This window comes from Impatiens glandulifera, chromosome 5, assembly GCF_907164915.1.
Source record: "Impatiens glandulifera chromosome 5, dImpGla2.1, whole genome shotgun sequence".
Lineage (NCBI taxonomy): Eukaryota > Viridiplantae > Streptophyta > Magnoliopsida > Ericales > Balsaminaceae > Impatiens > Impatiens glandulifera.
Window position 1 is genome coordinate 2,421,295 of NC_061866.1, and position 25,768 is coordinate 2,447,062.

The following is a 25,768-nucleotide window of genomic DNA, read 5'->3' on the forward strand; positions in this document are numbered from 1 at the left end:
CAAACAACCCTAATTATAATTATAAAATAAAGTTGAATTATTTGGTAAAAATTTTTTTTTTTAGATGGAAAGTATTCAAATAGTCCAAACCCAACAAACCTTAGACCATAATCAAAATATACTTTCTTTAATTAGATGAAATTATTTAATCTATGGGCCATATAATAATGCCAATAAAGACTTTGAGCAGGTCTCATAATTGTAATATTCTCTATCTAAGGCTGTTGTATGTCAGGAGAATAACTGCCCTCATAAATTTAAAATAAACTTTTGTTTTTTTCAACTCATTTAAAATAAACTTTAATTATTTAAAAACAAAATTTTAGTTGAGAAACATCAAATTTCATAAACAGGGTATTTTAAGTAATAATTTAAGAACATTGAATTAAATCCAAGAAAAATAACTTATAAGGTAACTTTAACATGAAAGTTATATAATCAAATGAAGTAGTTTAAAGAAAGTTTAAACACTGAAATTGCAAAATCTGGAAGATGAAATTGAACCTTTATAAGTTATTTTAGTTTAGAGATAAATTATGAAAGAAACAAAGATGAATTATATTTGATTCTTTCAAATAAATTAGCTAAATAGTGAAAGAATTACATATGGGTAAGCTGAATAATTGAAGAAACATCATTTTCATTCATTCATTGAGAAATGAAGCATATAGTCATGGACCCATGGTGGGATTGGTTAAAGATAGAAGAAGCAAAATGAGTCAGATTGTATAAGATTAGATAGATCAATTCAAACCCATTTGCAAGAAGAATCAAAATCACAATTGAAACCAGAAGAAGAAGAAGAAGAAGAAGATAAACCAGAAGAAGAGGATGATGATAAATAAGTAAAAAGTTTTAGTCTGATTCAATCTAGATTCCAATCCAAGAACTACTAAAGCATAGCAAAATCCAAGATCTTGTATAATGATGTTATGATGTATAAAACAAGGTGAAGAACTGATAAAACCTAGCAAAAAAAGAGACATTTTCACTCCATAAAACAACAACTAGTTAAGGTATCAGTCAACAAAACCTGTTCTGCGCCACACAGCGTTACGGACTTGACGCAAATCTCTTCCCTTCAATGTCCTCCCAGCGCCTTCAAGAACAGAGAAAGTTGTTTGGGATGATTTCGTCGATCCTTTAGCTACGATCTCATGAGGCGGCAGGATTTCGTCTTCATCGTCGTCATCGATCGAATCAATCTCATCGAAATCAGTGTTACGAATCTTCTTCTGCATCATCGGAACAGTTACGGGAGCCGATTGCATGAACTTCCTAGCCGGTGCAGACTGAGAATATTCTCTCGCTGCTGGTGTTGTTGAATGAACCGATGGATACGAAATAGAAGGTTTTCTACACAGTAGAGGCGGATTCAGATTACAATCCTCTTCTGGCAATGCGGCGAGGATTCCAAACTTTTCCGGCTTGCGGAAGGAATGGTGCATCTTACCGGTAGAAGAAGAATCAGCGGATGAGGGAGAGATTGGACGGCGATTTGATTCGGTCCAGAAGACTTCTGCTTCGTTGAGTTCGTCACCGATGAGATAAACGGCGCAAGTTCCGTGATGATCGGGTTTCGGCGGAGAGAAGACGGTGAGGAATCGATCGGAGGAAGGAGATTGGCGGTGATTGTAAATTCCATCGCTGATTTGCTCCATTTGAAGATGAAGATGATGATGGTGGTGGTGGTGGGTAGAGGAGACTAGTGAGAGCATAGACAGGGAGAGAGCTTCGAGGTGAAAGTTATCCTCTGCATCTCATCCCTGAGCGGTAATTAACACCTGTGTGATGCTGATAGCTATGAAAGCTACATTTGCTTTCAAACTTTTTTTCCTTTTTCTTTTCTAAATTTATTTATTATTATATTTTTAAATATAATAATGTTATAACGTCATCTAAAATACGCGGTTTGACCGAAACGGGTGTACAGTGGTTAAGAATTATGACTTTCATATGTATTTTTTTAACCGGTCAAAATCTGGTTCATTCGATAACTTTTTGATTCCAGAAGTTATTTCGATCATAAAGAATTTCTTTTACGTGTTCGATAACTTGTGTAATTTCTCGTCGCCAAAATGTGTCGCCCATTTGGTACTTAGCTAATTAGCTTCCACAACTTCCATACATTCTTCATTGAATCTGATACAAGCTTTGGTTTTCGGAATTCACCGTTCGATCTTTTGATTATCGTGTAAAGTAACTTCAAGGATACTAGATAAGAATAGATTGTACAAACACAAGATTGCAAAATTCGTGAAAAGTTTGATTATCATGGTAGCTTGTGAGTTGTGAATGTTCTTTTTTCTCTTTCTCACTTACTTTTTCGATCTTTCTTATCGAGAATGACAATAGACGGAAGACACGAGTAAATATGGTGAACAACTATTTAAAGTTAAAAATTAAATAAAAACAATTCTCAGGAATTATTTTTGAAACTATCTTTCAATTTATTTTATTTTAAAGAATTGAATGAATCAATGATGTTGAATTCATTTGACATTCTCGATACTATATATATATATATATTAACGAGTAAACACACTTATTTCATACTATTTTAATTTCATTGTGTTTTACAATATATATAAGTTTTAAAATATAACTAGTGGTTCAATTGGTCGTGCCGAAATTCGCTAGATTTTGTCAATATCATCCGTTTGAGCAGCGACACACATAATTTATAAATGATGTGGACTTGAAAAAAAATTATGGTAGACCTAAAAAAATAATTTTTTTTTGTTGATAAAACGAGTGAATAAAATAAATTTTATTATCTTTTTAATAATTAGATAAATAAACCGTGAATTAAAAATTTAGGTGTGGTGTCACGTTAAACCTTAAAACTAAAAAATTGTTTATTTTGGTGGGCTTAGATCCGTCGATGCTTTTGAGTGTTGTACCAGATTATTTAGAAATAAAATTAATAAAATCAAAATATTTTTTTATATTCAAGTTATGAATTCAACTAAAATTTTTATCATAATCATGAAATTACAAAATTGATTCTAGTTTTTGAAATAGAAATTATTTTATAAAGAAAAATAACAAAAGAATCTTATCCAAACAACTTTAACAAAAATAATATTTAATAAAAACTAATTATATTTATTCTTTTTACCTTTTTTATCTTTTCCTTTATTTTTATTTTCTGTCACAACGAGGCTAACATGTATTTCATAAACCTGATTCTTAGACGAGTTCTTAAACGAGTTCTTGGACTTCTTGTTGATTAGTCGGAGCCATGAATATTTTGGATTTGCACTTATGATTGGGCTCCCAATTTTCAATGCAAGTATAACACAGGTCTTCCTTGGGATCGGTTGTTCGGTTTGTGCTCGGTCAGGCCGTGTTAACATTGCATGGTTTGGGCAGCAACGGCGTCTTGTCACTGTACAAGGTCTTGCGACCGAATCGCATCAAAAGATCTTTCTTGAATACATGTCACGTCAAGGCTTCCATATGGTTGCGATTCTGCAAATATGAGTCATGCCACGTTCTTACCTCTTTTGAAAAGTGAGTGCGGACAATGTCCAGTTTTGTGGCACCATTCGTCTTGCCCACCTTAAAGACTTGCTCGACAAATATGAGTTAGCCCTCCAAATTAGTCCCATCAAATTCAGGAATATTAACATTTGTAAGTCGGGTTGGAGGAAGGTAGCAAGAAGCATTAACATAGGTCAGGTGCAGGGATCTTGGCCATTTCCAGACGCACCCGTTTCAATGGCTGTCAAGCTTTTCCCAGCAGCATTGAACCTTCTGTCCATATTTTGCTGAAAAGCATTGTGCAAAGCAGCTTATTCGGTCATGTGTTGTTGCAGGGAAGCTTGCATGGAGGCATATTGTTGGGACAGGCCTTCGAGTAGGGTCTTAAGAGTGTCCATATCTTGTCAGGTTTCTTTCAATTGAGGATTGTCTTGCTCTGATACAAAGAATGTTACGACTTGTTTCGTAAGGTGTGTTTATGAGTTCTTGATCTCAAGAATCAAGTTCTTGATCTCTAGGACCGGGTGGAAATTCTACAATCAAAGGGCAGCGGAAGGTTTTCAATAGAGAATTTTGGAGGAGGGGATAGAAGAACCAATGGTGCGAAGAGAAATACTGTTGGTCTATATTAAGCTAATAAAGATCAATAACTCCTGATCATGCCCAAACTCAAACACAAACTCTATAAACTATAATTAACTTCTGTATAGTTTATTATAAGTGTAGGTTACATAACTCAACAATAAATAGATCAAAATGATACTTGGAAGTTTGAGTCTATGAGTTTGGACGATGAATGATTCGGTTACGATGAGGTTGATGAATAGTACTGTTGGTTGTGAGTCCCTACGATGACGATCGTTCGACTGTGACATGGAGTTTCTAAGCGTTTCTCGTTTTCTCTCTTATTGCATGATTAGTTTGGAGAAATGGAATAGATGATGTGAACCAAACTTATATTGTTGAATAATGGATAAATAAATCAAGACAACTCAATCAAGATTCGTTATAATCTTAGAGCCTTACAAGATTTAGGGTAGTACTAGAGTCTTACAAGATTCACCACAGTTTTGGAGCCTTACATTGTCGTCAGAAGAGAAGCGAATTTCGTAATTTGATCAATTCCGGCAGGAAATAAAGAGGATGGAGAAGAAGGAGATTGATTACTTGTGAGGGAGCTAGAGCAAGGAGCAAGGAATAACTAGAATGAACCTCAAACTTTATTGTTTTAATTTTAAGATAAACCCTTTCTATTTTATCAAAATTTAAATTCATCTTTTAAACTTACTAATAAGAAAATTTAATTGATCCACAACTTCCATTTAACACTGGCACAACCAATACATTTTAAAAACTGGTCCATTCATACGGGTTTGAACGAGTAAGAAAATAACACTAATATATTTATTTTGAGTTTATTTATTAGAGAAAGGAAGATAACTGATTTACTAGAGAAAGGAAGAAAAAAGAAGTCTGATTTGTAATATATTTTATCGATTAAATTACAAAAATGGGTAAATTTACTTGATAGAATAAGTTCTGTGTTAGAAAACAACATTGTTGGAAACATTGCGATTATATTTTTAGTTTGAAATTGATTACACCGTAAGGAATATAAAATGTTGTTAAAGACATTATGTTACGGGCTGCTCATCAAAAACTTCGGTCCTAAAATATTTAATGCACCCGTCTCTCGGCCCAAGTGTCCATATGGGCCAGTTTATGTTTTTTATGGAATAATTCTGTTTTGTTTACTTTCTCTCTTATTTCTCTTGAACTGAATTCTGTTATTTTGAAAGTTTGTTGTAACTGAATACTCTTGGGTAAACCAGCCTCTTTAAATGGTGATGCCCACCCCACTTTTTGGGGCTATGAATTGAATATTTTGGAACTTGGTACTCTAAGTTATCTCTCGGCCCTCTTCCCCCTTCTTGGACCGCTAGGTGTAATCTAGTGGTATTTCTCTCCTCCCCTTCGGCTCTTCTCTCCCTAACCTCGAATTCTCCTCTCATTCTATGTCCACTGCGCTTGAGTGTTGAATTCCATCATCAAGAACCCGTTTATTGAATTAAAGAACTTGAAAGGCTCGGTCATAATTTAAAAGTCTAACATCTTGGTATCAGAGCTGGCCGATTCTCAACATGATAGAAACTCGCCAGCAATCAGAAATGGATGCGCTCAAGGCCCTTATTGAAAACTGTCCCAACAAACAACCGCGATGCAAGCTGCCATAGACCGAAGATTTGATGCGACTGAAGAAAGAATGGCAGCCTTTGAGAGCGGGGCATCTAGAAACGTGCAAGAACCCCGCCACAAACCCTATGATGACAATTCTTTCCACGGTCCTTCACCATTTAGGCCCCCGCACCCTGGCCAGAACCGCGACCAACACTATGCTCCTCCTACTCGGCTAACCAAGGTCGATTTTCCTCGGTTTGATGGGTCAGATGTCGAGGGTTGGCTAATATATGCCGAGCAATTTTTCAGGGTGGACAAAACTAAGGATGCAACTAAATTAGAAATTGCCCCCATTCATTTTTCTGGCGAAGCAAAAATGTGGTACGGGTCATATCTTCAAAACCGAAATCATATGGAAGCCTTATCTTGGGATGTGTTCAAAAGAGACCTTATGACTCAATTTGGGCCATCTATACATGATACACCAATGAGACAGCTAATGAATTTAAAACAGGTTGGGTCGGTTTAAGAATATAATCTGCGATGCATGTCGATCTCTCAAAAACTCTACAGCATGCCAAGAGAATATGTCATAGATTGCTACTCGTCCGGTCTAAGGGAAGAGATTGCGAACTGCATCAGGTTGCGATTCACAAATTCTTTAAACGAAGCAATGGCCATGGCTAAAGTCCAAGAAGCAACATATCGGTCCTTAATGAGCAGTGGTAACTTGTACAACGCTGAAGCATCGTTGCTGCCCACGCCGTCCAATATCAACACAGCCGGGCCGAACACCAATAACGACTTCAAGAATTCATCATACGGGTCCTCTTCAAATGCAAACCAGGGCTATGTTAAGCAATTAGACCCAGCATCAATGGATGAAAAGCGAAAGAAGGGCCTATGCTATTCTTGCAATGAAAAATGGCAACCAAATCATAGGTGTAAATCAAAGTTATTCATGGTCTCGGCCAATCAAGAAGATCAAGAACCTGTTTTGGATGATCTACCTTCATTGCTCGGCCCAAGGGATGAACCAGCCATATCCTTACATGCCTTGACCGGGTCTAAAGCCTTCCAAACGCTCAAGATTCTTGGCAAAGTTGGGAACCTGCCGGTGATGATCTTGATCAATACAGGCAGCACCCACAATTTTATCAATAGCAGGATTTTGGAGAAAATAGACCACAAAAGCATAGCAACCCAGGTGCAATCGGTTAGAGTGGTTGATGGGTCTAATGTGTTATGTTCTAGTGTTTGCAAGGACTTGAAGTGGTCGATGGAAGGCAATGAATACCAAACATAAATGAAGGTAATTTCCATGGACGGTTATGATATTGTGTTGGGAATTGAATGGTTGATTACTCTAGGCCCGTCTTCTTGGGACTTTGAAAAGCTGACCCTATCCTATGATAAGCAAGACAGAACCACGGTCCTAAAAGGGATTCCTCGGTCGCAGGATAGTTTGATGCATGGAAACCAGTTGGAAAAGACCTTAGATGAATATATTGTTGCTGCCAAAATGCAAGTAAAGAGTAAGCCCGAAGGCCAAACTGTTTCACTCGCGGCAATGACCTTAGAAGATATTCCTAACGATCTAATTAGAAGCTATGGCTCATTCGATGCTGCTGTTTTGCTGGTTCGGGAAAAAGACTTGGCCTGGATTTTTCAGCAAAGTATGGAGTTTAATCGAAGTTGGAAGAAACTATTTTTGCATCAAGCGCTGGGGACATTGCAGCAACCAAGACCAGCTCTAAACACTGAAAAACTCGACCTTGGGTGCACAGAAATTCTAGATAGGGGCGGAGTGGCAAGCGACCCGGCAGCGCAAAAGACCGCAAGGACCCGGCCAGTTCCACTACTGAAGCGATTTTGCCGAAAGTTTTTTGAGAAAATACGGTATTATGCTGCGACCCTTGCTGAATGTGCCGAAGCCCGACCGAACGATAGTTTTGAAGTTGAAAATGCGTATTAGAGGCTGACCAGTCCACGTTCTTTTCGTCGAGGGCGACGAACCTCGAAGGGGAGGATTATGTTACGGGCTGCTCATCAAAAACCTCAGTCCTAAAATATTTTATGCACCCGTCTCTCGGCCCAAGTGTCCATATGGGCCAGTTTATGTTTTTTATGGAATAATTCTGTTTTGTTTACTTTCTCTCTTATTTCTCTTGAACTGAATTCTGTTATTTTGAAAGTTTGTTGTAACCGAATACTCTTGGGTAAACCAGCCTCTTTAAATGGTGATGCCCACCCCACTTTTTGGGGCTATGAATTGAATATTTTGGAACTTGGTGCTCTAAGTTATCTCTCGGCCCTCCTCCCCCTTCTTGGACCGCTAGGTGTAATCTAGTGGTATTTCTCTCCTCCCCTTCGGCTCTTCTCTCCCTAACCTCGAATTCTACTCTCATTCTATGTCCGTTGCGCTTGAGTGTTGAATTCCATCATCAAGAACCCGTTTCTTGAATTAAAGAACTTGAAAGGCTCGGTCATAATTTAAAAGTCTAACACAATGTGAAAGAGAGGGTGATGTGAATTTTAATTCATCCTTTCATTAAAGATACTAGGAATGAAAAGGAAAGGGCAGACTGCCTCCGTTATATTAAGTTTAATTTATAATATTTATCCCTATTTTTTGAATAATTTATTTTAATAGTAAACCTTCTATGAACACAACGACGATTAATGTTAATAACATTACATATTCAATCGCAACTTTTCAAACTTTCACTTTACTTTCGAACGTTAAATGATGAGTGACCTTGAGATTATATTTGTTTGATAATTGTGCGACAGTTTAATTCATGTCACAAAATAAGTTTAGTTGAATGACTTATGAGTACATAGTGATTAATCTAGTAATACATTTATAATATATTTTTGATAATATTTTAGTTTATGATGCATTAACTAATGCATGGGTGAATGATGTGGCTGAACATAATGTTGATGTTGATGTTGATATGTTGATGTTGATGTTGTAGTTCTTGTGAATTTCAAATTTATACTCTAATTTACCTAGGGAGTGGGCATACATATCCTATAAGGTATGGGCGTGGCTAATTTTAATGTTCCAGTTCATTAAAACACGTGTCTTCTAAACTCTATATGTATTGATTTTAATGTTCTAATTTTCATAATATTATAAAAATTCGATTTAAATGAAACCTAAGAATTATCTAGTCTTGAATGTTAGACGATTGAGAGTAGGAGTTCGTCAGAATTATATAAACCCGAATTAAAAATTTGTACTCTTTTTTATAATTAATATTATTATTATCATATATATATATATATTTGTTGTTTCAATCACAGAAAAGAAGAGGCCATGTTCTTGAACATAGATGATGGTGTAATAAAGGCTTTTGAATGTAATTTTATGTATTTATATGTATAATCCATTGTTTGCTGAGATCTTGCTTATAACATGTTTGTTTGTTTTTTTCCAATATTGAAATGAAAATTACTTTTATCTTTGGTTGTATTATTAATTTGGATGAAGTATTAGATTATTGTTTAATTAATACAAGATAATTTTTATAAATGATGGGTCTTCAAAAATTACTTAGAGAAAATCACTAGACTAGTTAGAAATGCATATTGACATACTCTCATCAAGAAGGGATACGATTTAGTGTATAATAAATCATTAGATGAGTGATAGGGGAGAGAATTTTGGAGAGGGAATATGGAAGAGAATGACGTGTCACCACATCACTAATTAAAATAATAAAGGTTGAGAAGAGAGAGAAATTTTGTTATTTTTTCAGCGAATTAGATTGCGCCACATAATTCTCTCTCCCAACTTCTCTCCCCCAATCATTATACGGATATAGTAAGAAACCGTCGATATATACCACTTAAAAAATCCTCGGTATTTAGGGCTTTATAGAGAACACTTAAAATATTATCTGTATTGTAACCACCATACAAATAGTTTTGAAGAATACTATATATCAATTTGTTGAATTATCATAATATTTGAAATTGTTTATTGACTCTACAAAAAAAAGTCTGATTTGCAATACATTTTATCAATTAAATTATAAAAATAAGTAAATTTACTTGATAGGAATAAGTTCAGTGTTGGAGTTGGAAATATTGCGATTAGATTTTCAGTTTGAAATTGATTATATTATAAGGAATATAAAATATTGTTAAAGACGTTATTAAGTTTAATTTATAATATTTATCCCCATTTTTTGAATAATTTGTTTTAATAGTAAATCTTCTATGAACACAGCGACGATTAATATTTATAACATTACCCTATTCAATCGCAATTTTTCAAACTTTCACTTTACTTTCGATGTTAAATGATGAGTGACCTTGAGATTATATTTGTTTGATGATTGTTCGACTGTTTAATTCATGTCACAAAATACGTTTAGTTGAATGACTTATGAGTACATAGTGATTAATCTAGTAATACATTAATAATATATTTTTGATAATATTTTAGTTTATGATGCATTAACTAATGCATGGTGAATGATGTGGTTGAACATAATGTTGTTGTTGATGTTGCTGTTGCTGTTGCTGTTGCTGTTGATGTTGATGTTTATGTTTATGTTGATGTTGATGTTGATGTTGATGTTGATGTTGATGTTGATGTTGATGTTGATGTTGATGTTGATGTTGATGTTGATGTTGATGTTGATGTTGATGTTGATGTTGATGTTGATGTTGATATTGATGTTGATGTTGATGTTGATGTTGATGTTGATGTTGTAGTTCTTGTGAATTTCAAAATTACACCCTAATTTACCTAGGGAGTAGGCATACATATTCTATAGGGCTTGGGCATGGCTAATTTTAATGTTCTAGTTCATTAAAACATGTGTCTTCTAAACTCTATATGTATTGATTTTAATGTTCTAATTTTCATAATATTATAAAATTCAATTTAAATGAAACCTAATAATTATCTAGTCTTGAATGTTAACCGATTGAGAGTAGGAGTTCGTTAGAATTATATAAACCCAAATTATATAAGTCTAAATTATTCCAGCTTGTCAGGATAATGTAGAAGTTCATATGAATTCCTAAAATACATCAAAATTACCTTTGAGAGTGGGAAGATGTATTGCATAGGGCTTGTGTGTGGCTAATTCTAATGTTTTAGTTTCATTAAAAATATGAGTCACAGACTAGTGGTGATTCAAATGAGTAAGACAAGTTATTGTAAATAAACTACAAAATTAATATCATCTAATAGTAATTAATTAAATGTCAATTGATAGTCAAAAACAAAAATCAAATCCTAAAATTATAAAAATTATATTTAACAGAAATATAAGAACAATTTAATCTTGAATGTTAGTCGATTAGGAGTAAGACTTCGTCAGAATTATATAAGCCCGAGTTATATTAGCCTAAATAATTTTAGCTTGTCAAGATAACGTAGAAGTTCATAGAAATTCCTAAAATACATCTCAGTTATCTTTGGAAGTGGGAAGAAGTATCACATAGGGCTTGTGTGAGGCTAATTCTAATATTCTAGTTTCTTAATATTATAAAAATTCTATTTAACAAAAACCTAAGAATTATATAATCTTGAATGTTAGCCGATTGAGAGTATGAGTTCGTCAGAATTATATAAGTCAGAATTATATAAGTCAGAATTATATAAGCCTGAATTATTCTAGCCTGTTTAGATAATGTAGAAGTTCGTATGAATTCCTAAAATACATCCAAATTATCTTTGAGAGTGGGTAGATGTATCACATAGGGTTAAGGTGTGGCTAATTTTAATGTTCTAGTTTCCCAATATTATAAAAATTTTATTTAACAAAAACCTAAGAATTATCTAATCTTGAATGTTAGCCGACTAAGAGTAGGAGTTCGTTAGAATTATGTAAGCCTGAATTATTCCAGCTTTTTAATGTTTAAATTTCCTGATATTATAAAAATCTTATTTAACATAAACTTAAAAATTATTTAATTTTGAATGTTAGCCAATTGAGAGTTGGAGTTCGTCAGAATTATTCCAGCTTGTCAAGATAATATAGAAGTTCGTATGAATTCTTAAAATACATCCAAATTTCCTTTGGGAGAGGACATAAGTATCGCATAGGACTTGGGTGTGGCTAATTTTAATGTTCTAGTTTCATAATATTATAAGAATCTAATTTAACAGAAACTTAAAAATTATATAATCTTAAATGTTAGTTGATTGAGAGTAGGAGTTCGTTAGAATTATATAAGCCCGAATTATATAAGCCTAAATTATTCCAGCTTGTCAAGATAATGTAGAAGTTCGTATGAATTCCTAAAATACTCCAAATTACCTTTGAGAGTGGGCAGAAGTATCGCATAGATCTTGGGTGTGTTTAATTTTAATGTTCTAGTTTCTTCTACATTTCTTTCAAGACTATTATCAAATACCTTTTGGGCATGTTCAAGATAACCAAGATCCACATACATTTAGATTAATGAACTAACAGTAACATATAATTTATAGACTCCTCACCAGATTTCATGAGCAATATATACATAACATTATAAATCTTGTGATCTCCAATTTTAGAAAGAACATGAAAAGCATTAGTATGTTGAATTCATTTGTTATAACCTCAACTTGTTCTAAGTCATTTGAATATGTACTCCCACCCGAGTCAAGGGAAATTTCTGATTTATTGTCAACTTCTTCTAATCCAATAGATCTTCCTCATTTTCCATTACACCTCCATGTAGATATAGTTGTTAGGGTCACGCAGGTCACTTACATCATACGGTCGAATATTTAGTGGCAAGTCGATATGGATACTAGTTAGAGGCACCTCTTGTTGATACAACACATTATCATTAGTCCATTGTTCCTCTACTTTTCATCTAGCCTTGGTTTTACATACGGACATCAGATTGTCTCGATGTTCGTCTTTGGACACTTGTATGGCTTGTTGTGCTAGATTTAATGGATCATATCTAAGATACTTTTGCTTCATGTTAATCTCAACAAATCTATAGTTCTCGTTCATTTGTATGCCCCTTGTTGGGTCATACCACATGCACTTAAATAAGACAACGCCCATATACGGTCCCTGATATTGAAGTTGTATGATCTCTTCTAACAGTCCATAGTATTTCGCATCATTTGCTTTGACACATACACCATTGTTCATGGTTGATCTATTTAACCCGTATTCTTTTGGCCTCCAAACATATTCGTTAACGAAATATATGGGAATAGAGGTAGCAAGTGTTAGTGACCCATATGAAACATAATATAGTAAGTCAATTGAATCCTCTATTATAGTATGTTCATTTTCTTCAAGAATCTACAAAAGAGACCATTCTTGAGGTATTCATTCATTAGGAATTGCAGAAGATATGGAAAATAAAATCTATTCACCTGGCATCAGAACCAAATGGTGAATTCTCTATCTATTGATGCAACCTTTAATCCTCCTTTCAATTGGAAAAATATACTAGATAGATAATAACAAAAAATCCCGTTTTAAAACATGTAAGCAATGTACGTATAGATACCGACATAATCAACATCAACGCACATGTAATACGGTTCAACCTTGGGGAAATTTAGTAGCACATATATGTGATCCACCAATAACTCTTCACTATCTAAGTATCTTTTACTTTTAGCTCATCTACTACGTCCAAGATAATTGAAAATAGAAATTGGTGGTTGTTTAATGTTCACTGGTCCTTCTGTATTTCTCTATGACATTCGTTGTTTACATTGAATATTTGGTTCAAATAGTGAGAAGAAAATGTTGTGATCTCTTGAAGAATGTAGGCATTGTAAATGGATGCCTCGATTCGGGATTTGTTTTTAATTTTTTGCTTTGTGGTGTGAAAAAACCTGCGATAGGAGCAAACACTTATAAAGTATAAGATGATTTATAAACTAGTTTATTTAAATTGAAATACTTACTGTTCGAAAGAATACATCCATCGGTATTGAACTGGTCCTCCAACTTTTTCCTCGTATGGTAAATGCACGAGGAGGTGCTCCATTGAGTCGAAGAATGCTGGTGGAAATATCTTTGCTAGGTTACAAAGAATTACCGGAGCCGCAACTTCCAAGTTATTCATACTAGTTTCCGACAAAGTGGTAGAGCTTAGGTCATGCATAAATTACTTAAATCTGTCAGTGTAGCCCATACAAAGTTGGGGAGAAAATTCTTAAAAGTAATTGGTAAATGTCATTCTAGAAAAACATGACAGTCATGTCTCTTTAGACCGATCAACTTACAACCACTTCAGTCTACACGTCGCGATAAGTTGGATGCGTATCCATCTGGAAATTTCAAACCCTTCAAACCACTCGCAAAGAATTTGGTTATCGTCTCTTGTTAAAGTGTACACATCCTTAATCATCCTATTCATCCCGTTTTGTGGGTCTATGTGAAGCTCTTTGTACAGTTACAAAGAAAGAATATGTCATTCCTAGCATTAATGTTGTCATTTATCCTCCCTTTAACATTCATCATAGTGTTGATTATATTCTCGAACATTTTTCTCCACATGCATAAAATCAATATTGTGTCTTATGAGAAAACGTCCCCAATATGGCAACTCCCAGAAAATACTCTTCTTCGTCCACTTATGGGATACTCCATAACCCGGTGGATATCCATCAGGGTCTTCAAATGCAAACTTCAATCCTGAGATAGCATTCCATAGTTTGACTCCAGTAGGCCTAGAAGGCATTTGGTTTATGGAAGTCTTCCATTATAAAAAAATGATCTTGTATCGACTCTATATGGATGATCTTGTGCCAAAAAATGCCTATGAGAAATAAAATAGCATGGTTTCTTACCAAATTTAAGGCAAAATGAATTAGAACTCTTCATATATATCGGGCATCCATGGATACCATGAGTACTCCATCCATAAAACATTACATAAGCTAGAAAATCATTGATTGTTCATAACAACATTGTCCTTAAGTTAAATGGTTGACCTCTACATACGTATTACATGTGCGTTGATGTTGATTCTGTTGGTACTTATACGCACATTGCTTACATGTTTTAAAATGGAATTTTATGTTGTTATCTATCCAGTACATTTTTTCAGTTGAAATGAGGATTACAAGTTGCATCAATAGATAGAGAACTCTCCACTTGATTCCGATGCCAGGTGAATATATTTGATTTTCCATATCTTCTGCAATTCCTAATGAATGAATACCTCAAGCATGGTCTCTTTTGTAGATTCATGAAGAAAATGAACATACTACAATAGAAGATTCAAGTGACTTACTATATTATGTTTCCTATGGGCCACTAACACCTGTTACCTTTATTCTCATATATTTCCTTAACGGATATGTTTGGAGGCCAAAAGATTACGGGTCTAATAGATCAATCATGAATAGTGGTGTATGTGTAAAAGAAAATGATGCGGAATACTATGGACTACTAGAAGATCATACAACTTTAATATCCAGGACCGTGTGCGGGCGTTGTCTTATTTAAGTGTTTGTGGTTTGACCCAACAAGGGGACAAGAATGAACAAGAACGGTAGACTTGTTGAGGTCAACATGAAGCAAAAGTATATTAGATACGATCCATTCATTCTAGAACAACAAGCCATACAAGTTTTCTATAGTCCATATCCAAGCAGAACATCGAGACAATCCTCTTAGATGTCCGTATGTAAAACTAAGGCTAGAGGACAAGTGGAGGAACAATGGACCAATGTTAATGTGGTGTATCAACAAGAGGTTCCTATAACTAGTATTCATATCAACTTGCCACTAGATATACGATCGTACGATGTAAGTGAGCTGCGTGACCCTAATAAATTTATCTACATGGAGGTGGAAGGGGAAAATAAGGAGGATGATATTGAATCATAAGAAGTTCACAATGGATCAAAAATTTCCTTTGACTCGGGTGGGAGTATATATTCAAACGACTTAGAACAAGTTGAGGTTGAAGCAAATGAATTCATATACTAATGATTTCCTTACTCTTTTTAAAATTGGAGATCACAAGATTTCTAATGTTATGTATATATTGCTCATGAAATCCGGTGAGGAGTTTGTAAATTATATTTTGATATTAGTTCTTTAATCCAAATGTATGTGGATCTTGGTTATCTTGAATATTCCAGGAGGTGTTTGATAATAGTCTTGAAAGAGATGTAGAGAAAACTAGAACATTAAAATTAGCCACACCAAGTCCTATGCGATACTTCTGCCCACTCCCAAAGGTAATTTGGATGTATTTTAGGAATTCATATGAACTTCTACATTATCTTGACAAATTGGAATAATTCAGACTTATATAATTCGGGCTTATATAAATTTGACGAACTCCTACTCCCAATCGGCTAACATTCAAGATTAGATAATTCTTAAGTTTCTGTTAAATAATATTTTTATAATACTAGGAAACTAGAACATTAAAATTAGGCACACCCAAGACCTATGCGATACTTTTGCCCACTCCCAAAGGTAATTTGTATGTATTTTAGGTATTCATACGAACTTCTACATTATCTTGACAAGCTAAAATAATTTAGGCTTATATAATTCGGGCTTATATAATTCTGATGAACACCTACTCCCAATCGGATAACATTCAAGATTAGATAATATTTAGGTTTATGTTAAATAGGATTTTTATAATATTAAGAAACTAGAACATTAAAATTTTTCACACCCAATTCCTATGCGATACTTCTGCCCACTCCCAAAGGTAATTTGAATGTATTTTAGAAATTTATACGAACATCTACATTATCTTGACAAGCTGGAATAATTCAGGCTTATATAATTCTGTCGAACTCCTACTCTCAATCGATTAACATTCAAGATTAGATAATTTTTAGGTTTCTGTTAAATAAGATTTTTATAATATTAGGAAACTAGAACATTAAAATTAGCCACATTTAAACCCTATGTGATACATCTGTCCACTCTCAAAGGTAATTGGATGTATTTTAGGAATTTATATGAACTTCTACATTATCTTGACAAGCTAGAATAATTCAGTCTTATATAATTCGGACTTATATAATTTTGATGAACTCCTACTCCTAATCGGCTAACATTCAAGATTAGATGATTCTTAGGTTTCTGGTAAATAGGATTTTTATAATATTAGGAAACTAGAAAATTAGAATTAGCCATACACCAGCCTTATGCAATACTTCTGCCCACTCGCAAAGGTAATTTGGATATATTTTAAGAATTCCTACGAACTTCTATATTATCTTGACAAGTTTAAATAATTTAGGCTAATATAATTCAGGCTTAAATAATTATGACGAACTACTACTCCTAATCGGATAATATTCAAGATTTGATAGTTCTTATGTTTCTGTTAAATTATGATTTTTATTTTAACTTTTAACTGTCAACAAAAATTTAATTAATTATTATTAGATGATATTAATTTTGTATTTTATATATACTAATTTGTCTTACTCACTTGAATCACCACTAGTTTGTAACCCATAATTTTAATAAAACTAGAATATTAGAATTATCCACACACAAGCCCTATCGATATCTTTGCTCACTCCCAAAGGTAATTTGGATGTATTTTAGGAATTCATACGAACTTCTACATTATCTTGACAAGTTGAAATAATTCATGACTTATATAATTCTGACGAACTCCTACTCTCAATCGGCTAACATTCAAGATTAGATCATTCTTAGGTTTCTGTTAAATAAAATTTTTATAATATTAGGAAAACTAGAACATTAAAATTAATACATAAATAGTTTAGAAGATACATGTTTTAATGAACTAGAACATTAAGATTAGTCACGCCCATGCCCTATGCGATATGTATGCCCACTCCCTAGGTAAATTAGGATGTAATTTTGAAATTCACAAGAACTACAACATTATGTTCAGCCACATCATTCACTCCTTCAATTGTTAATGCATCATAAACTAAAATATCACCGCATATATATTGTTTATTAATGTATTACTGGATTAATCACTATGTACTCATAAGTCATTCAACTAAACTTAATTTGTGACATGAATTAAATAGTCGCACAATCATCAAACAAATATAATCTCAAGGTCACTAATCATTTAGCGTTCAAAAGTAAAGTGAAAGTTTGAAAAGTTGCGTTTGAATAGGGTAATATTATAAACATTAACCGTCGCTGTGTTCATAAAAGATTTACTATTAAAACAAATTATTCAAAAAATGGGGATAAATATTATAAATTAAACTTAATAACATCTTTAACAATATTTTATATTCCTTATAATGTAATCAATTTCAAACTGAAAATCTAATCGCAATATTTCCAACAATGTTGTTTTCCAACACTGAACTTATTCCTATCAAGTAAATTTACTTATTTTTATAATTTAATTGATAAAATGTATTGCAAATCAGACTTTGTTTTTTTTGTAGAGTCAATAAATAATTTCAAATATTATGATAATTCAACAAATTGATATATAGTATTCTTCAAAACCATTTGTATGGTGGTTACAATATAGATAATATTTTAAGTGTTCGCTATAAAGCCCCAAATACCGAGGATTTTTTAAGTGGTATATATCGACGATTTCTTACTATATCCGTATAATGATTATGGAAGAGAAGTTGGGAGAGAGAATTATGTGGCGCAATCTAATTCGTTGAAAAAATAACAAATTTTCTCTCTCTTCTCAACCTTTATTATTTTAATTAGTGATGTGGTGACACGTCATTCTCTCCCATATTCCCTCTCCAAAATTCTCTCCCCTATCACTCATCTAATGATTTATTATACACTAAATCGTATCCCTTCTTGACGAGAGTATGTCAATATGCATTTCTAACTAGTCTAGTGATTTTCTTTAAGTAATTTTTGAAGACCCATCATTTATAAAAATTATCTTGTATTAATTAAACAATAATCTAATACTTCATCCAAATTAATAATACAACCAAAGATAAAAGTAATGTTCATTTCAATATTGGAAAAAAACAAACAAACATGTTATAAGGAAGATCTCAGCAAACAATGGATTATACATATAAATACATATAATTACATTCAAAAGCCTTTATTACACCATCATCTATGTTCAAGAACATGGCCTCTTCTTTTCTGTGATTGAAACAACAAATATATATATGATAATAATAATAATATTAATTATAAAAAAAGAGTACAAATTTTTTAAAAAAATGCACATTGATCCAGCAATCGACAGAGTTTTTAGTTATTCATCTGATAAGGTCTGTTCATGTTCCATGCTGTAAATGACTTAATTGTAACAATCTCTGTTCCATTGTTGAACACATATAAATTGGAGTCTTTATGCAAAGCAATACTTGGATAAACCCTAGCAGTTATGCATGTTTTTCCTCCTGCTGCAAAGCTCTCTATAACCGAATGATCAATCTATATACAAAAACAAAACATTATGAATATATGTTTAATTAATTAACTAACTAATAATCAAACATCGAGAATAATATTTATGTAACACTTACCAATGTCCTAAGGGAAATCTCCTTAGTGGACAAGTCAATATTGACGAAGCCACCATAGGTTGGTTTGTAACCGGCCTTGTTCTTCAACGAAGATCTTCCAGTTTCGGTACACATGAGAGTCTTATAACTATTATCAACTGTTTTAAAGATTCTATAGAACACCGGAGTGTACTCTTCAAATTTCGGCGAAGTAAGTGTTAATAATCCAAACGGCCCAACTCCGCCTTCAACCGATGATCCTTTCAACTCACATAGTTCATGGGCCTCCATCGAGTTCCAGCTCGGATCGAATTTTTCTGCCTTGTCTAGACTTGGGAATGAGAACGTCACCTCTACATCAGCCTGATAATATTTTCGAATAACAGGTTATTGAAATCTAGAGTAATGTAGCATATGTATCACCACTTAATTAAAGACAAACAAGGCCAACTAAAAGAAATATTAAAACATTTTTTTTTCAAGATTTTAGGTCATTAAGAATGATGGGTTATTAAAGGTAATGGTCGGTTCTAGGGTAAAAATACTTAAAACATGTTTTTTTCAAGATTTTAAATATTTAAGAATGATAATTTATTTTAGGTCATGGTGGATTATAGAGTAACACAACTTATATATTTGAATAGAACCGGTTCTAAATTGATAGACTATATAGAATCGGTTCTAGAGTTATGCAAATATTTATAAAGAGTAACATGGCCACTTCAAAAAAAACATGTTATTTTCAAGATTTGAACTTCACATACGAATTAAGTTTAGAATTATTGTGTGTATGTGTGTGTTTGTAAAGAATTTCTTAGACTCAAAAGTCGGATTTATGTTCAAGCCGTGCGAGTTGTTCAAAATATTTTGTATTGTTCAAAATATTTTGTAGGTAAATGACAGTAACGATGGAGAAAAATATTGTTGTTATTGATATTCTTAAGAGAATTAGCAATATTAAACGAGTATGTTTGTTTGATATTATTATTATTTTAGACCAGATTTTAAATTCTTACTTCGCCCTTGACCGGACTGTTATCGATATCCTACATTCGGAATGGAATCGGGCTTGTTCAAAGTATACCTGATTAGCTGTTGTTCCTCGAGATCTAACATGCATTCCTTTGCCTATCTTAGTTTCGTTCATGGTGGCGTTATTTCCTCTCAACATTTTAATTTCGTCGACCGGCCATTGAATTAATTGTTTCCCGCCCCCATCGAGCCATACCTTACGGGGAAACGCCATAATCCCGGCCCAACCCTTGCCGACATCATCATCACTCGAATCCGATTCGTTAACCCAACCCCACAAGACCCTACGATTTCTCGAAGGGTCGTAAAACGTCTTCGAAGCATAGAAATTTCCGTAATCGTATCTCAAACCGCCAGGTCCATCGATGGATTTTGTTTTATCAGGTGTAAACTTGTCCTTGTCGGTGTTGTACATCCCGATGGTGTAATACTCGTATCTCTTCTCGTCAAGGCTAACTTTAAGAACATGTATCACGCCATTCCCGTTAGACGACGTGTCCATTCCGTTCTGTCCGGTCAGGTTGACCGGATAGAAATCCGGGCACTCCCACATTCCGGTCCCTTCCTTAGAATGTAAAGGGTCTTCAGCCTTGGTCCATTTCTTGAAATCCTTGCTCTTGTACAAATGCGCAATACCCTTTTCCTCCATTCTCCCTCCGACCACCAACCGCCATTCCCCGTCCGGGCCTAACCAGGCGGTTGATGGGTCGCGGAAAGCTGTTTTGTTCATGTCTTTCTCGTCGGGTTCAATTATCGGGTTACCTGATGATGGTCTGACCCATTTTTCAAGATACGGGTCCTCGTAATCATCGGGCTCAGCGAAGGCTTGGACTTGCGTGTTTTCTTCGTCTGTGATGCCGGTGTAGATCATGATAGGTTTGTCTCCGGGAAGGATGGTGGCTGACCCTGACCAACAACCGAATTTATCGAACTTCTTAGAAGGGTGTATAGCCGGGTCAAGCGGCTGCCAATTTATCAGATCCGTTGAAACCGAATGACCCCAAACTATGTTTCCCCAAACTGAACCTTTTGGATTGTATTGATAGAATAGATGGTACAATCCTTTGTAATACATTGGTCCTGTTGTCGAATAATATAGTTCATTATAATGTGTAAACTTACTCTAAATAATAAACAAAAAGAACTCACCGTTTGGATCATTCATCCAATGTTTTTTGGGTTGGAAATGGTAGGTGGTTCGGAGTAATTTATTGATTTTTCTAGGTGTATAATTTTGTAAGTGAATGTAGACATGATGAGAAGCTTCAACTCCAATATTGTCAATCAATGCTAAGCAAAATAACAATATTGATAGTAAAAATGAAGAAATTCTTGAGTCACCCATCATCATAGCATGGGCCTTTTCTCGCCTTTTTCTTTATTTTCTTATGGTTAATCGAATTCTCAATTAACCAAAGAAATAACCAGTTAGCATTCTGGTTAAATGGACAAACATAATTGCTTTTTTTATATATTTATAATCTTAATCTGGAAAGAGAGTTTATTATGGACAGATTGAGTTATTTTTAGAAACTATGGTATGGAGGGGTGATAAATTAACCCCAAAAATAAGAACTTTTCTTATCCACTAATTAAATACCCTAGATATTATATTATAAGTATGAGTAAATAAATATTTAATTATTTTTAGTCAGCATTTAATAATTTACACAAATTTTAAATTACAATTATAATTTTACTCAATATTTGAAATTTGAATTTACTTTAATTATATACTTTGAATTTCAATGTAATTGCACTAGGAATAATGCTAGTGAAAAACATTTTATGATAAATGGTATTTTTATATATTGTACATATAATTTAATATATTAAAATTTATATGGTTATAAATATTTGAACTTATAATTTTTACAAATAAAATATAAATAAATTTATTTAGTATATGGAATCGGGGCAGGGATGGTAACGGATACCTTATCCGTCGGGTAATGAAATACCCATCACCGAACTCGATTTTAATTTAGACCCCAAACCCGACGAGTATCTCTATTTGTATCATATCCTCGATTCGTCGAATACCCATTACCCGATTAAAATATGAATTTATATTTATTATTTTTTAAAAATACTAAATATTAAAAATACAAATAAAAATATTACTTACATGACATAGTTATAGTTATGTTGTAGAAGTTAAAAATTTGAACAACTTTGTTGTTATTATATATTATAGTTCAGTAAGAATATTGAATAATGGTTGAACTTGAAAATAAAAAGTGGAGAGGTAGAAGTGAGTGAAAACATTTTGTTATTAGAAAAAAATTAAGGGTTATTGAAAAGAGAAATTAAAACGATATTGAAGTGTGGGTATTAGTAACATAAATAATATATTTAGTATAAATTTTTAATGACATGAATTTTGTAAAATAATTTTTAACTTTAATAAATAAATATATATATATATATATATTAATATTACACGCATTGGGTTTAGTTTCGCATATTTCTAATTTAAAATACTCGAACCCAATCATCAGGTACTTACGGGTATCGTGTATATGAGTATTCATTATCATCCATAAACCGATGAATAAACACAAATATTAACCGTCAACCCAATTAAGATTAAAAAAAGTGAGACTCATTCTAATTGTCCCCTTAAAAGTATTTTAAATCATTTTATTTATTTTATAATTTATGATAATATTAGAAAAACAAGAAATTAAATATAATTAGCAGAAAGTCTATGCGTTTGCACGAATGTAAGTTAACCTATATTAATTAAAAAAATATGAAAAAAATGAAAATCGAAAAAGAAAAAATAATTTTCTATTTTTTTCGTCTTAATAAATCGTCGTTCGTCGAACTACTGAATGTTTGTAGTTGTCCACGCTACTTAAATTTACCATTCAAATGGATTCCTTTATGTTATTTTTTGAGATTCTAATATTAATAATATTATAATAGTTAGTCTAAGTTGTAAACATAAAAACAAATATAAGATGAAATAATAAGTAGAATGAATATCTATAATTGAACAATATTTTTTACTATATTTTTTTAAGGTTGTAAGGATCGTAATTGGACACAACATGAGGAATCAGAAGTTCTAGTTTATCAAAATTTATAACTATCAATATCATTTAAAAATCCTACCAATTTGAGACTATAAATATCAAACAAAACTCTTATTCATAGTTTTGATTCAATCAAAACTTATCTAAATTAAATTAGAGAGATCAATAAATACGATTGAAATTATCATCTGATAAGGATTTAGTGGTTCTACACATTCAAACAATAAATTGTTGTTCGAAATTTCACTTTTTATGTTCTTGCAGATAATTTCATTTTAAATGGAATAGATAAAAAAGTAATAGAGAATGAAAAAATAATATCAAAAAGCTAAGAGTTTAGTAACATTCTCAATAAACATATTATTATTATTTCAATTTTAAATTACCAAAATATAGAATAGTGAAAAAAAAAATTATTACCAAATGTAAAGACAAATACATATATAAATACCAAAATAAAGTAAATATTGAACTACCAGCAATGTAACATTAAAGTTAAAATATGTCAAAAAATAATAATAATAAAATTAATAATAATAATAATAATAAAATAAATTATTCATTCTTTATGAATTTACTTGTACCACCTAATAATTTGTCTAAAATTTTGTAAAATGAAACTCTTTTTTTTGTGTCGAAATGCTTCTAATCCAATTTCCACAATATTTGTATTAATTAGTTATAAATTATGGTTGAAATAGAACTTAAGGGATATATTTTTTTTTTATGTTAATTATTTGGATAAATTATTAATATATATGAATTGAAGGTTATAATAATATTTATTATCCGTTAATTTTATATCCATTAATTAGTTATAAATTAGAATGAAACTGAATGATTTATTTTATGGATGGGAGGTTATAATAATATTTATTATCAGTTAGTGAACATATTCAATGTAAGTATATTTTTTATAATTTAAATCTTTTAAATAGTTTTCATAATTAATATTAATATTTAATGCAAATCTCAATATTTATAGATGTTTTTTTAGATGAAAAGAGATTATTTTATTTAAATTTATTTATAAATAATCAAATTATTTAGATGAAATATTTAATAAAAAATATTAATATATATGGATGGTATGTTATATTTATTGAGTTTATTTTTACTAACATTTTTGCTATTATTTTTATTAATTATTTATAAATTATGGCTGAAATAGAACTGAAAGGGTTTGATTTTATTTATGTTTTATTTGATGTTAATTATTTGGATAAATTATTAATATATATGAATTGAAAGTTATAATAATATTTATTATCCGTTATTTTTATTTTTATTAATTAGTTATAAATTAGAATGAAATTGAATGATTTATTTTATGGATGAGAGGTTATAATAATGAACATATTCAATGTAAGTATAGTTTTTTACTATTTAAATCTCTTAAATAGTTTTCATAATTAATATTAATATTTAATGCAAATCTCAATAATTATAGATGACTTTTTAGATGAGAAGAGTTTATTTTATTTGAATTTATTTATAAATAATCAAATTATTTTGATGAAATATTTAATAAAAAGATATTAATATATATGGATAGTAGGTTATATTTATTGAGTTTATTTTTACTAACATATTTTCTATAAAAATAGGAGTATCAAAACCAAAGTATACCATCAAAATAGAAGTTGCACAATAAAATTAAATTCATAAAACATATTATTATTTCTTTAAAAATAAGAGTATTAAACAAAATACTTGATCTTCAATTATTCCAAGTTAGTGTATACATAAGAAGATACAAATCTAGAGCTAAACACAATTATCTCAAAATTAAAGTATTTTAAGTGAACAAACATTCAGAAATACAATAGCTTGCATCCAGAAGTATAATAGCCTACAATGGCTGAAAGTACTTGAAATAAACCAAACAAAATCATGAATTAATGCAATAGAAAAATCAAAAAATCTTTTTACAAACGAATTTTATGATAAAATGATCAAAATTTCACTGACTTACAATGCTCACACCTCCAGGCATGATAGCACGATTATCACCAAAACAACTTTGCATAACCATGAAAACACAATTATCGCCAAAACCTAATAAAAAAAAATCAAAGTTGTTTAATGTTGAATTCAATCAACCCATCATCTCCATCAATTAAAATATTAAAAATCAACCTATTAAAGTGATGACTAAAAGTACTTGAAACCAACCAAATAAATCAGGAATTATTATAATATATATATATATATAGTCTCTAGATAACTTTGCTCTCATCTGTCTCTGTCTCTGAGTAACAAAGTAAGACTTAAGGAGAAACGAAATATAATAGAGAAGAAAAGTTATATTTCAAGAACTAATAAAAATATATGATAAGAAGTTTAGACTTTAGCTCAAGAGTTCATACCACATTACACAAATATGGATCTTCTTTGAAATAACTGAAAGCCTCGATCTCCCTATGAAAACGACAACATTACGTCAACAAAAACTCAAGAAAAAAAATAATTGCATCAATAACAAATAAAGACCTTTCAAAATTTGTATAATCAACCACTCTCCATAACAAATAAAGACATAAAGCGAGACGATATCCTGCTGAGAATATACATCATCATTAGCTTATTTTCTGCTGAAAATATACATCATCATTAG

At 31.9% G+C, this 25,768-nt stretch overlaps 2 protein-coding genes across 2 annotated transcripts; both read right to left on the reverse strand.

Moving 5' to 3' along the window:
- Nucleotides 1-859: 859 nt before the first annotated feature.
- LOC124940187 lies at nucleotides 860-1,862 on the reverse strand. The gene has a single exon (XM_047480671.1). The coding sequence runs from the start codon at nucleotides 1,716-1,718 to the stop codon at nucleotides 1,020-1,022; it is 699 nt and encodes a 232-aa protein (XP_047336627.1). The 5' UTR covers nucleotides 1,719-1,862; the 3' UTR covers nucleotides 860-1,019.
- Nucleotides 1,863-18,544: 16,682 nt separating this feature from the next.
- LOC124938313 (beta-fructofuranosidase, insoluble isoenzyme 1-like) lies at nucleotides 18,545-21,637 on the reverse strand. The gene is made up of 4 exons (XM_047478732.1): nucleotides 21,260-21,637; nucleotides 20,163-21,190; nucleotides 19,100-19,441; nucleotides 18,545-19,007 (listed from the first exon to the last, which is right to left on the reverse strand). Exons 1-4 carry the CDS (start codon nucleotides 21,459-21,461, stop codon nucleotides 18,822-18,824), a joined length of 1,758 nt encoding a protein of 585 aa, XP_047334688.1. The 5' UTR covers nucleotides 21,462-21,637; the 3' UTR covers nucleotides 18,545-18,821.
- Nucleotides 21,638-25,768: the final 4,131 nt, after the last annotated feature.